Source organism: Chionomys nivalis, chromosome 1, assembly GCF_950005125.1.
Source record: "Chionomys nivalis chromosome 1, mChiNiv1.1, whole genome shotgun sequence".
NCBI lineage: Eukaryota > Metazoa > Chordata > Mammalia > Rodentia > Cricetidae > Chionomys > Chionomys nivalis.
Genome location: NC_080086.1, coordinates 122,577,108 through 122,590,400, shown reverse-complemented (window position 1 = coordinate 122,590,400; position 13,293 = coordinate 122,577,108). Strand labels below are relative to the sequence as shown.

The 13,293-nt window shown below is 47.4% G+C and overlaps 1 protein-coding gene across 2 annotated transcripts in view; it reads right to left on the bottom strand.

Annotated features, from left to right (window-relative positions):
- Window positions 1–12,292, bottom strand: part of Kcng3 (potassium voltage-gated channel modifier subfamily G member 3) — a 45,814-nt gene extending 33,522 nt beyond the window's left edge. Inside the window, exon 1 of one of the 2 annotated variants that reach the window (XM_057786188.1) lies at window positions 11,637–12,292. In XM_057786188.1, coding sequence (XP_057642171.1) covers window positions 11,637–12,292 — 656 coding nt within the window. The remainder of the gene's footprint in view (window positions 1–11,636) is intronic. The other variant, XM_057786196.1, reaches the window with a different exon arrangement.
- Window positions 12,293–13,293: the final 1,001 nt, after the last annotated feature.

Sequence of the window (13,293 nt, the reverse complement as noted above, 5' to 3'; positions counted from 1 at the left end):
GTGTGGTAGTTTGAATGTAACTGGCCCCCATAATCTCATAGGGAGTGGCATTAGGAGGCGTGGCTTTGTTGGAGTAGGTATGGTCTTGTTGGAGGCAGTGTGTCACTGTTGGGAGCAGGCTTGAAGGTTTCCTGTGCTCAGAATGCTGCCTAGTACCTCAGTCAACTTCCTGTTGCAAGATGTAGGGCTCTCAGCTACTACTCCAACACGGCGTCTGTCTGCACGCCACCACGCTCCCCGCCACGATGATAATGGACTAAACTTCTAAACTGTAAGCAAGTCACCCCAATTAAATGTTTTCTTTATAAGAGTTGCTGTGGCCATAATGTTTCTATAGCAAGAGAAACCTTAACTAAGATAAAATGTTAAGTCACAAAATATGTCGGGGTTTTGTTTTTGGTTTGTTTTTCAAAGTGTCTGCAGGCTTTTATTTGAGACAATGCTTCTGCCTGAGCCTTACAAGTTTATACACCAAGAGACCTAGCTTTTCTTTTTCTATTTAAAAATCCAACCAGTGAGCTGGGTGTGGTGCGATGCACAGAAAATTTGAGCATATTTTATGCTTCTATAAACTCACAACCAAACCATATGATTAAAATAGTATGGACTGCCACTTGTCTGTGCATGGGTTCAGTTCACACAGTAGAAAACAATAATCATTCAGTCATCCATTCCTCTGTGTGTGTGTGTGTATGTGAGAGAGAGAGAGAGAGAGAGAGAGAGAGAGAGAGAGAGAGAGAGAGAGAGAGAGAGAGAGAGAGAGAGAGAGAGGAGGGGGAAGGACAAACAATAAGACATGGCCTAAGAATTGGAAAAACACTGAGTTCAAGGCCAGTCTGGTCTACGGAGCTATTTCTAGTACTGCCAGGACTACACAAAGAAACCCTGTCTCGAAGAACAAAATAAAACAAATCAAACAAAGGAATTGGAAAGCTAAAGCCAAGAAAGTTTAAAATCTACTTAAGGGCTTGGTGTACAGACACACAAACACACACACACACACACACACACACACGTACATTATTGGAGCTACTACTTCCCATTACTTGGTGAATTTGCCCCCAGGCCCACATGCATCAGGGGTCCCTCTGGCTTGTCCACTCGTTGGACAGTGAATACAACTCTCGCCTATGAGGTAGGTCTGCCCCCATGTTAAGGGTCTATGAGAAGTGTCTAGCAGAGAGAAGTCCAGGCCGTGGATGGTGAGTGGAGAATCAGAGGCCGTTTCCCAAACTGTATGACTGAAACCATCTTGTTGAAACAGCCTCAGGCAAGTACCCACTGAGTGAATCGTAGCACACTCATACACTGGAATGCTACCCAGACATTAGAAAAAAACAAGAGTAGTAGGCCATGGTGTCGTAGACCTAGAACCCCAGTACTAGGGAGGTAAATGATCAGGATTTCACGGCCAACCTGAGCTATACTGCCAAATTCCATTAAGAAAGAAAGGAAAGAAGAGGCAAAAATGAACTGATATGAACAGAGTTCCAAGATGCATTGTTAAGTGGGGGAAAAAAAGAAAACTCTTGGGAGCCAAAGAGATGGCTCGGCAACTGAGGGTGTGTACTGCCCTTGCAAAAGCCCCATGTTTCTTCCCTGCACCCACATCGGTCAGCTCCCAACCACCTCTAACTCCAGTTCCAGGGAATCTGTGTTTCTGGCTTCTGCAGATGTATGCGCATACCCATACATACACACACACACACACACACACATAGAGTTCATTTTTAAGATAAAACTACTGAATAAGATTATAGAGTAACCCCAGTTATGAATATTTTAACATATGTATAATATACACTCTTATCTATGCATATGTTTACATGTATGTGTGCATATCTATGTGTATAGTGCATGGAAAATTCCTGAAAGAATATTCAGATACAGGAAGTGGAACAGAGGATCAAGAGTTCAGCTACATAGCAGGTTTAAAGCCAGCCTGGCCTACATGAGAGAGAGGTCAGGAAGAGTACCCAGGAACTTCACGGAGCCTGAGGAAAATGGGAGATGCTATTGATGGACATTCTACATCCCCCACACACATGTGGATGACATTTTCATTAAAAATGATAAATAAAAAGAGCATTTAAAATGATTTGCTCACCAAAATGAGAAAAAAACCCTTTATTAGAAAAAAAAGGCATTGACAAAATAAACTTTCCACAGAACAGTCAAACTGGCAGCAGACATAAGAACCCTCCCCACACTTGAAAGTTCAGGGTGAAAGAAGAGGGTTTAACTGAGGTCCTGGGTTGGGTTATATCCAATCTTATCAGAGATCTATTAATTACCAATTGAAAAAATAACCGCCTTATCTGCCGCGTGAAAGCCTGTAGACCTTCCATCTGCAATTTCAAATATTGCTCTTATTTTTAACATAGTCCAAAGCCCACTGGGTTTATGTAATATTGAACACAAAGGCAGGGGAACAACACAATTGATTTTTAAATTTCCATCACCTCGCTGCTTCGTTTTGACTCCTGAAATTTTCTTAACAGGGGCTTAAAGCAACACGAGAAAGTTAAACACTTTACAAGCTCCTCAAATTCTTAGCACCACGGCGGAGCAATACAAATAAAAGATCAAAATCCCCACATGAAGCAACTGCAACAAAGAACGGCTAAAGAATAGATCAAAATTATCATAAGGCTTTGCAATGCCAAACTGATTAAACACTCGGAGTCATCCTACTGCGACTGACGGAGAGGACACGAGCCCACAGATAAAGGGAGCAGGCACAGCTATTATACTGAACCTGCCTGACAGAAGCAGCTATCAAAGGGTACATTTTTTATAAAAACAGCCACTGACGTTTAGTAATTTTTTAACATTTCTTAAAAAGGATTTATTTACTTTTAGTTTACATGTATGAGTGTTTTTGTGTGTGTGTGTGTGTGTGTGTGTATATATATATATATATATATATATATATATATATATATATATACCTGTGTTCCACACGCATGCAGTACCCTTGGAGGCCAAAAGAGGGTGTGAGATCCCCTGGAACTGGAGCTGCAGATGTCTGTGAACCATCAGGTGGATGCTGGGAGCAGAGCCAGGTTCTTTTCAAGAGCATCAAGTGCTCTTAACCATCCGAGTGGTCTCTCCAGTCTCTCCAGCCCGGGGATCACAACACAGTCAGGGTGCTCTCAGGTCGGCAGGCTTTCTACTCAGCTCTCTGAGTGCTGGAATTTGTGCACACGCCACCACAACAGGCAGAAGCTTAGTAATCTTACAGGGTAACTTCTCTATATGATACAGTGCCTAAGAGAACAGGAATCTCAACTTTAGCTAGAAGACAAAACTGCCTGGAGAATCTATTCTATCTAATCACGCCGATAAAGTGGGAAGAGCATGCTACCACAGATGAATTAGTTATACTCCATTTGTTCATCTGGGGGCCTGTGAGTGCTCACACCACAGAGCTTTGCTAAGATGATGTCATAGCCCTCTCCCGAGAAGGTTTCAGTCATACAGCAGGGGAAACGCTCTCTGATTCTGATTTTCTGATCCACCTTCTGGGATCCTCTTCATGATATCCCCAAAGAGGAAGCAGACCCCATAGAAAAGAACTGTATTCGGTGCTCAGTATGTGTGGACTGAAGTGGTCAGACCAGAGGCACCACGATGCCTGCAGGTCTGAGGACATCTTCACCCAGTCACATCTGATTCTTTCCTAGTCCAGGGAACTCTTACATTATGAAGGTCCCCAAGGCCAGGTAAGATGGACTGGCCAATGACTCTTGACAAGAGTTAGGAGGTGGAGCCTATGAGAAAGGAATTAGGCCCCTGGGGTAGGATCCTTGAATGGGCTGTTGGGACCCTGGCTCCTTCATACTTTGCTTCCTGGACACGAAGTGTGCAGTGTCCCATGCCTTGTGCTCCAGCCAAGATGGGCTGCACTGTCATCGCCCCAAAGCAACAGGACCAAAAGACCATGGATTGAACCCTAGGAGCCATAAGTCAAGATAAACCATCCTTCCTTGCAAGTTGCTCCTGTTGAGTATTTTCTCGTGATGGAAAGCTTATACACCTGCTCTAGGAGATGTCGTAAAAAATACATCACTGACCCAAGTCCAATCCCTTCTCACCTTCTCTACAACAGTGTTCCTAGGCAGAGGCTCACCTTCCTGCCTGACAGGTCTTAGAGCACCTATCTGTTGTTGATCCCTAAAGAGCTGGGGACATGGCTTAGCAGGTACTTGGCAACATGCATGAGGCCCCTGGGCTAAATCACAGATATATATAAAAAGTCAAAAACATCAGAACATATATGTTCCTTTTGAAAACCTCCAGGGGGACTGGAAAGATGGCTTAGTTGTTAAGAGCACTTGTTCTTACAGAGGACCTGGTTTTGATTCCCAGAATCCACCTGGTAGCTCATAAACATCCATAGGTTCAATACTAGGGATCCCATGTCCTTTTCTGACTTCCACAGGCACCAGGCATGCATATGGTGCACAGACATACATGAAGGCAAAACATGCATAAAATAAAATCCATAAAACAAAAAAAAAGAGATGGCTCAGTGGTTAAGAGCACTCACTGCTGTTCTTTCAGAGGACCCAGATTCAATTCCCAGTACCTACATGGCAGCCCACACCTATCTGTAATTCTCACACAGACATACACGCAGACAGAACACCAATATATATAAAATAAAAATAAATTATTTAAAAAAATTTCCAAAGTTTGTGTCATGCTTGGAAGAAAACGCAAGCTCCTTCCACACAGGGGGGCTCCTCTGCTCTGTCAACTTCTCCCACACATTTGTCCAGGGAATAAATTCCAGTCCAGTAGATGGGCAGTCCTTCTATAATCCAGGTCCTCTGCCTTCTCAAAACCTTTGCATTCACTGTTGTTCCTGCCCAGAACCCGCTTCGCTCCAATTTCCCACAGTGGGCTCTGTCTACCCAGGATCCAAGGTCACCTTTTGCAGTCTGAAATTCTCGTGCATTTGTTTGCTGTTTTCTGTCTCCCCACCCTACTATCTGGCTAGAAAGTTCGGTGAGACTAGAAACCCCACCTCATTGAGCCTGTGCACCCATTGCCTGCCAGTCACAGAAACTTACGGAGTGATGGATGCTCAGAATCCCCTCACACACACACAGAAAACGTTTTGCCCAGGCTGGCCCACAGCCAGCCTCATGATAATTTGTTTTAACTATCATCTATTTTTTCTTCAATTAACAGCAAAAATCTCCTAGAACACTAGGCAGTGCTCTGTGAGAACATTAGGCCATGGTGGTTTTCTTCTTTTTTCCTCTTTTTTTATTGATTTTTATTGAGCTCCACATTTTTCTCTGCTCCCCTCCCTACCACTCCCCTCCCCCTTCAACCACCCCCCAAGGTCCCCATGCTCCTAATTTACTCAGGAGATCTTATTTTTTTCTACTTCCCACGTAGATTAGATCTATGTAAGTCTCTCTTAGTGTCCTCATTGTTGTCTAAATTCTCTGGGATTGTGGTTTGTAGGCTGGTTTTTTTTTTTTTTTTTTTTTTGCTTTATGTTTAAAAACCACTTATGAGTGACTATATGTGATAATTGTCTTTCTGTGTCTGGGTTACCTCACTCAAAATAGTGTTTTCTAGCTCCATCCATTTTCCTGCAAAGGTGGTTGTCTTTTACCAAGGGTCTTAGAGAACAAAGTATTTCAATTCATAAAGAATGAATCCACAACTTTACCCCAACAGCTCTTTAACCTGTGTGGCAGTTTGAAAGGAAATAGTACTCAAGGGGAGGGGCACTATTAGGAGGTGTGGCCGAAGGAACTATGTCACTATGGAGGTGAGTTTTAAGGTCTTCCTTGGTCAAACCTGATTTTTCTTAACGCATAATGAATCCACAGTCCCTCATTTCCTGTGGAAACAAAAGCAAAACCTCTTCTCCAAAGTAACATAGCAACCTTTTGACTTAAATTTTAAAGTCAAAGCATTTTCAATATACATATATATATATATATTGGTTTAATCCAGCAGCATTTATAATTAAATGTCTTTTAGCAGCGTTTGCTCCTTCCTCAGTCATCAAACAATTTAAAGACAACACAATAACATACAGTATCCAGACTCTCTGTATTTTTCATATTTACGTGGCTTTATTTTAGCTCTATTTCTTTTATTTTTATTTTTAATTTTTGGCTTTTTCAGACAGGCTTTCTCTGTGTATCTTTGGCTGTCCTGGAATTTACTCTGTAGACCAGGTTGTCTTTGAACTCATAGAGATCTGCCTGCCTTTGCCTCCCAAGTGTTGGGATTAAAGGTATGTGCCACTATACCCAACTACTCTTTTTTTTTTCTTTTTTCTTTTAAGGACTTTATCCTTTTTTTTTCTTTTCCAAGTCTACATATATTTTTTTTAACACACTGTAAATTGTTTAGAGGCTTTTTTGTCTGAAACTATCTTTACTGTATCTCTCTTTTTCTGACCACATGAGTCTTTAATTTGCTAAGCGATAAGGATAGGATTAAAGCTGTGGCTTTGACAGCTGCATCCAGCCCATTCCTTAGCTTTCTGATATTCTACCCTCATGGCAGAGGTACTGGCCAGAGCCGTGTTTATTGCCACAACTCTACGGCATTTCAAGGTCCCTGCCACACCAAAAGCGCGCAGTCAGCCTTTCATCAACACCATTTAAGTGTTTTGTAGCAGGACCTCTTTAAAGAGCTGCAAGGTTTTGCAGCTAAAGCTGAGTCAGGAAGCCTCTTTTAAATGAGAGTATTTGCCTCTAGCAAAGAGAGCAAGCCCAAGAAATTGCTACCAAGAAGCCATGCTTAGCTGGGCGGTGGTGGCGCATGCCTTTAATCCCAGCACTCGGGAGGCAGAGGCAGGTGGATCTCTGTGAGTTTGAGGCCAGCCTGGTCTACAAGAGCTAGTTCCAGGACAGGAACCAAAAAGCTACAGAGAAACCCTGTCTCAAAAAAAAAAAAAAAAATAAATAAGCCATGCTTAACGCTGTTATTCTGTGTGTAGTTAGTTCCCAAGCTCTCTCAGGTTCTCTGTGGATGCAGTTGTCCACATGTTGGTCACCATCTGTTGACAGGGGTCTCTGTCCTGCCCGGTTCCCAAGTCGTTAAGTCCCAAAGAAATAACACAGAGTTCTACATTAATTATAAACTGATTAGCATATTAACTCAGGCTTCTTATTAACTTTTTTTTTAAAGATTTATTTATTTATTATGAATACAATGTTCTGTTAACATATATACACCAGAAGAGGCACCAGATCTCATTATAGATGGTTGTGATCCACCATGTGGTTGCTGGGAATTGAACTCAGGACCTCTGGAAGAGCAGTTAGTGCTCTTAACCTCTGAGCCATCTCTCCAGCCCCCCTTTTTTTTTTTTAAATATTTATTTATTTATTTATTATGTATGCAATGTTCTGTCTGTGTGTATGTCTGCAGGCCAGAAGAGGGCACCAGACCTCATTACAGATGGTTGTGAGCCACCATGTGGTTGCTGGGAATTGAACTCAGGACCTCTGGAAGAGCAGGCAATGCTCTTAACCGCTGAGCCATCTCTCCAGCCCCCCTTATTAACTTTTATAACTTACATTAGCCCATAATTCTTGTCTGTGTTAGCCACGTGGCTGGGTACCTTTTTCGGTGTGGCAGTCACATCTTGCTTGCTCTGTGTCTGACTTCCTCTCTGTCTGCTTGATGACTGTAGACTACAACTTCTCTCTTCCCAGAATTCTTGTTGCCCTGCCTCTACTTCCTGCCTGGTTGCCTGCCTCTACTTCCTGCCTGGCTACTAGTCAATCAATGTTTAGTTAAAATACAAGTGATAGGGTACAGACCATTATCCCACAGCACTCTGTCTCAAAAAACAAAAAAAGGTGGATAGTGACTTAAGAAGGCATCTTACATCAATTTTTGGTTTCTACATGCACACACACCTGTATACACACCTGTACATACACACTTGTACACACACTTCTGCACACATACCTGCACATGTGCGTGCACACACACACCTGTACACACACACACAAATCTGTGTGTGCACATTTCACTCCCCCCAGCCAGGTATGATAGTACACACACACCTGTATACACACACATACACGCTTAAACACACCTGTGTGTGTGCACAATCCAACTCCCAAGCTAAGTATGGGGTACTACAAACCCACACCTGTACACACACATGCACAGCCACACACATCTGTGTGTGCACCTTCCACCCCCCAAGCCAGGTATGGTAGTACACACACACACACACACACACACCTCTGTGTGTGTGCACATTCTACCCCTTCCCAAGTCAGGTATGGTAGTACACACACACACACCTGTGTGTGTGCACATTCCACCCCCTCCCAAGTCAGGTATGGTAGTACACACACACACACACTGTGTGTGTGCACATTCCACCCCCTCCCAAGTCAGGTATGGTAGTACACACACACACATACCCACACACCTCATAAAGGCTTTGAAGAGAACCTAAGTTGAGCCTGAATGATCATTTCATGGGGTTGGCAACTGCACTGTGAGGGGCACCGAGGCGTCTTGGGGACAAACGATCAGGACAGACTCGACAGAAAAGAAGTGCTGAGTGTTCCCAGCTCCTGGAATCAGCCTGGCCTGGGGCTTCCATCTTTACACTGCTCTGAAGAATCTCACTTCTTCCTCGTTTAGACCAGAGTTGTTATTTAGTCTCTATTCTCACAAGCCCGGAGCAATACAAGCTCTTGAACTCCTAGCAAAGACCTCCGAACTCTTTTTTGTTTTTGCAGGGTTGGGGATCGAACCCAGGGGCTTTTGTACAAGCGATTTGGTACTGAACTAACATCCCCAGCCCCTGCTCCTTTCGGGGGACAGGGTCTTACTGTGATGTAGCTGGGGTCTCCCTATGATGGATCACAAGCTCCAGCTCCTGACCCTCCTGCACTGAACGCGAGTGGAAGAATGACAGCTGTGTGCCTCCACGCCTAGTCATCTTTCCTGGGTCCAATCTCCTCCCTCTCCGACCACGGCACATACTTAACACATTCTCTACTTTCTACGGGTAAGGCCTCGGCACAGATGACACAAACCAGCCGAGAGGTAGCCATGGCTGCAGAGTAGAGTTCTTCACATTATTCAAACATACTCACAAGCACCTCACGCTCTATCACTGGATTCTCACTCCCTAAACATAACATACAAGTTTCATGCCTATGCCCACGCTGTTCCTTTTGCTGGAAAACTCTATTTTGTTCTTAAGCAAGACACAGGATGGTGCAGGTTGCATAAACCAGTTTATGTAAGTGACACCCCCCTGCCTGTGTCGGACAGTGCACAACCTTTCGAGTATGGCTTGTTTCCACCCTCCGTGACCTTGAAGGCTTTCTCAGAATAACTCAACTCTTGGAAACCCATTGTGCCTCTGAGTTCTGCATCAACTTTTCTTCACAAGAAAGTTATAGTATTTGGAAGTCACGGCTGCAGCGAGTGAGCAAGTGGGACACTCAAGGATGACAGATTGTGATGAGATGAAACAAGATTGGTGCGCTGTGAGGCTGCGCCATAAATAAGTAGCGGACACTTGCCTAGCAGGTTACCGTTAATGGCAGGTCTCCAAGGGAAAGGAGGGGACTTTGGCTTTACTTGGTGGATTCCTGGTCAAAGGAGCAGAAGGATGTAGCCTCATGGTAGTTGCCACAAGCTGGCAGGGACTGAGAGACTATAAAATGCCAGCGGAGGCTTCCTGTGCCATGTGTGACATCCTCATCCGTGTGATCTGGGATTACAGACACTGGCTTTCTTATACCTACACACATAGGGAAAACCTTAAAACTGGGCCATTATGGCAATAAAAACATGCATTTGCCTGAAATATCTGTGTATCTAGGAAACAGTTTGACTTGAATAATTATATACGTACTTAAGATCCGTATACACAAATAAGCCTTACTCTATCTTTCTCCCTTCCTTTGCAGCCCCCTCCCCCCCATCTCTGTCGCTTCCATTCCTGGTTTCTCTTTTTATCTAAAATCAGTATTCAGTCTAATGCTTTACATGAATGATCTTTCTCCCCAAACTCCCTCCTTCCTTCAAAAAATAAAAAAAGTAATCACTCACTGAGTTCCCTATTCTTGCTTACTTCTCTCGATGTAGTCAACTCCCTCAAAATCTATATTTATCATACAACCCTCCTGTTTGCTTTGCTAATGAGCTCGGTCCATCACTAACCTTCGAATTCTGTCTCTGTTGATGAATCATTTCAAAGCCTGTCAACTCAGGGCTCATTTTTTATGACCTCCCCCAACACAAAAAAATCAAGGTCACTTTATTTATTCAAAGAAGTTAATTTCATTGTCTTATTGGGGCACCAAGGAAATAATTCCTCTCTGTGATGTGAAAACACAAGCAAACACACAAAACATTATGAGTTTCCTGATTTACTTCTTTCCCGAGCATGGGTCTTGGACTTCACACCCAGGTGGCATACTGGTAATGGTCTCTGCTACTAGCCCCTTGTAGCAACTCCTAAGATGCATACAGAAAGCTCCGCTCTTTAGAGGAAGAGTATTCTCCAGAAGCTATCCACTGCTAGACCAACAAACACTAGGGTCTCTAGCACACCCAGGCCCATCAGGAAGACTCCGGGGTGCGACCTGGACTTCAGAGTGAATGGAGAAAAAAAAAATTAAAACAGAGAGTGACTGGAGAGGGGGAAACCGTCAAAGAACTCTCAACAAAGGGTAAAAGAGATTGCAGTTTGGGTTTTATGCCCAAAATGGCCGTCTCCTCTGAAAGTCCAACTTTAGTCTGCTTATTCCTCCCACCAAATATGCAAAATAAACTCACTTATCCTAAAAACAGAAACGTGTTATCGCCATTAAGAGGTAAGTACGAACCCAGGAAAGATTCAAGTATTGTCCTTTCATCCTAGAAAGAGAGGGTGGGGAGATACTAACTACCGAATCCTGCTTCTGGGTTTGGGGAAGTTTCGATTTTTCTTCTCTCCCAAGGTAATGGCTATTTTTGTTTTCTTCCCCACACTGAAGACCCTTTGAATGAAACCGTAAATCTTTTAATACCACACAGTGGACAGGAATTTGCTAGGCCTGTAACTTGGTCGGAAAGAAGAGAGGAAAAAGGGCACGGACATCCATTATTCAGAGTCTAACGCTCAATTAGCCTCCTTCAGAATTCGGCAATTCCATCCCAGCACACATTATGCGAAGGGCAGGGTGTGCAGAATATGTGGGCAGTACAGCAGACCACATTTCTTCGGAACGAGACATCATCTTTTCAAACACCACCCGTATTGGCACATATTTCAAAGTGCTCTTAGCTCAAAATGAATTATCGCGTAAATTATTGCATATTAGCAATAAAAGTTTAGGGAATCTAGTTAGAAGATTGCTATTTGCTTAGAATTAAACTACAAAGTCTGGGGGTTTTACCCTAAAAGGTGAGGTCCAAGCACACCCTGGCTGTGCCTGGGAAAGAGGGGCGGGGTTGGGGACCCACACATCCCTGGGTTGGAGCGCCAGGGGTCTCCTGGGGCAGGCAGGAACAAGCCTGGCAGGGCCACCAGGCAAACAGGACGGAGACTGGACGGACGGACGGCACGGACGGACGAATGGACGGGACGGGACGGACTGGACGGGCAGAGTAGCAGTGCGTCCTACCCGGAGGGCTCCCTCCCAGGGCCGGCGGAGTACCTGCTCCGGTCATCCAGGCTGCGGTTGTCGGCGGCCGCTGCGCGCCAGTCGGGCAGCGTGCTGGCACACAGCACCACCATGGACACGATCACGAACACCACGGACACGCTGGCCAGAATCTGCGCGGCCAGCGACGACGTGGGCTCCTCGAAGGTGCGCCGCATGCGCTCCAGCCAGCGCCGGGAGGGAGCCGCCTCGGAACCGGCCGGGCGAGCCTGCTCGCGGCCCAGCTCGTCTGCCGCGTGGAAGGTGTGGGTGTCGGACATGCGGTCGTCTAGGCGGCGCTGGCAGCAGTACTCCAGGTGCGTGCCCTCCAGACCCCAGTAGATCATCTCGTTGTAAAAGGAGAGCTCGCACATCCGCGGCGCGAAGCGCAGCTTCCCGTGGCCGCGCACGTACAGCAGGATGAAGCCGAAGGCCTCCGAGTGCCGGTCGAAGAAGTACTCGTTGCGCTCCCGGTCGTAGTCGTCGCACACCTCGAGCACGTCGCGCTCCGAGCGGCAGCCGTGCAGCCGGCTCACACGGCGCAGCGGGAAGTCCTTGAGCAGCTCCCGGGACAGCGAGTACCGGGCGCCGCCCACGTTCAGCACCACCGAGGCCGCCCGGCCGCGCCCGAAGGTCATGGCTGGCCGCCCCGGGGGCCTGCCCAACGAGCGCACGGGGTGGCCGCGCCGTCGGGGCCCGCGCTCCCCAGGGGCTCGCGCCCCGCGCCGCCTGGGTCCCCCCGCGGTGTCACTGCCGCCGCCCCGCGTTCCCGGGTTCGCTCTTCGAGAGTCCCGGTAGGTGTCCGCGGCTCCAGGCGGTGCCGGCCTCCCGGAGGGCGCGCGGTAGCCAAGGCGCCGTGGGCAGGGCTCCCCGGTCCCCGATGCACGCAGCCCGGCAGCCGTCCAGAGGCGAGAGGCAAAGTGAGCGGGCTCAGCGGCTGCGAGGAGCGGGCTCCGGGAGCCGGGGGCGGGGCCTCCCTCACCGTCCTCCCTCGCCGTCCTCCTCCTCGCCCGCCGGCTCCGCGCGCTCCTCTGCTCCCTCCGCGCGCACCTCCTGCCTGCCCGCGCCCGCCCGCCCGCACCTCCCGGCTGGCTCGGGCTGGGATTCCCCGGCGCCCCGCCCCGGACCTCGGGCTCCCCGCCTCGTGACGCCGTGCGCCCCCGCCCGCAGTGGCCGGGAGGGCTGCGTGGGGCGTGATGCTGGCTGCGGGGAGCCCCGGGGTCATCGGGATGACCTGCACACCTCTCCCAGGTTCCTTTAAACCGTCCTCGAAAGGAGGGGCGGGAAGGAGGGGTGCAGAGCTGAGGACCAAGGTGCGGGATTGGAAGTAAGGAGCAGACGGCGTCTGGATGAGCCATAGCCAGAGACTGTTCGGTACCCGGATCGGCTTCTAAGGCCGCCCTAAAGGATTTCTCAAAGCAAACAACCTAGTCGCGGCTTTGCTTGCCGACTTTGCGCTTCCTTTCCGCGCGTGGGGCGCCCCACGTGCGGTGCGCTCCGAAGGCGGCCGCGCACCCAGCCCCTCAACCCCCACCCGCTCAGCGCGCGACTCCAGGGACCGGCGGACCCGACCCGGCTCCCTTCTCTTTTCCAGCCTCAGGTCCTGAAAGGGCGCCTACTTCGCTCTCACGATGCCTCT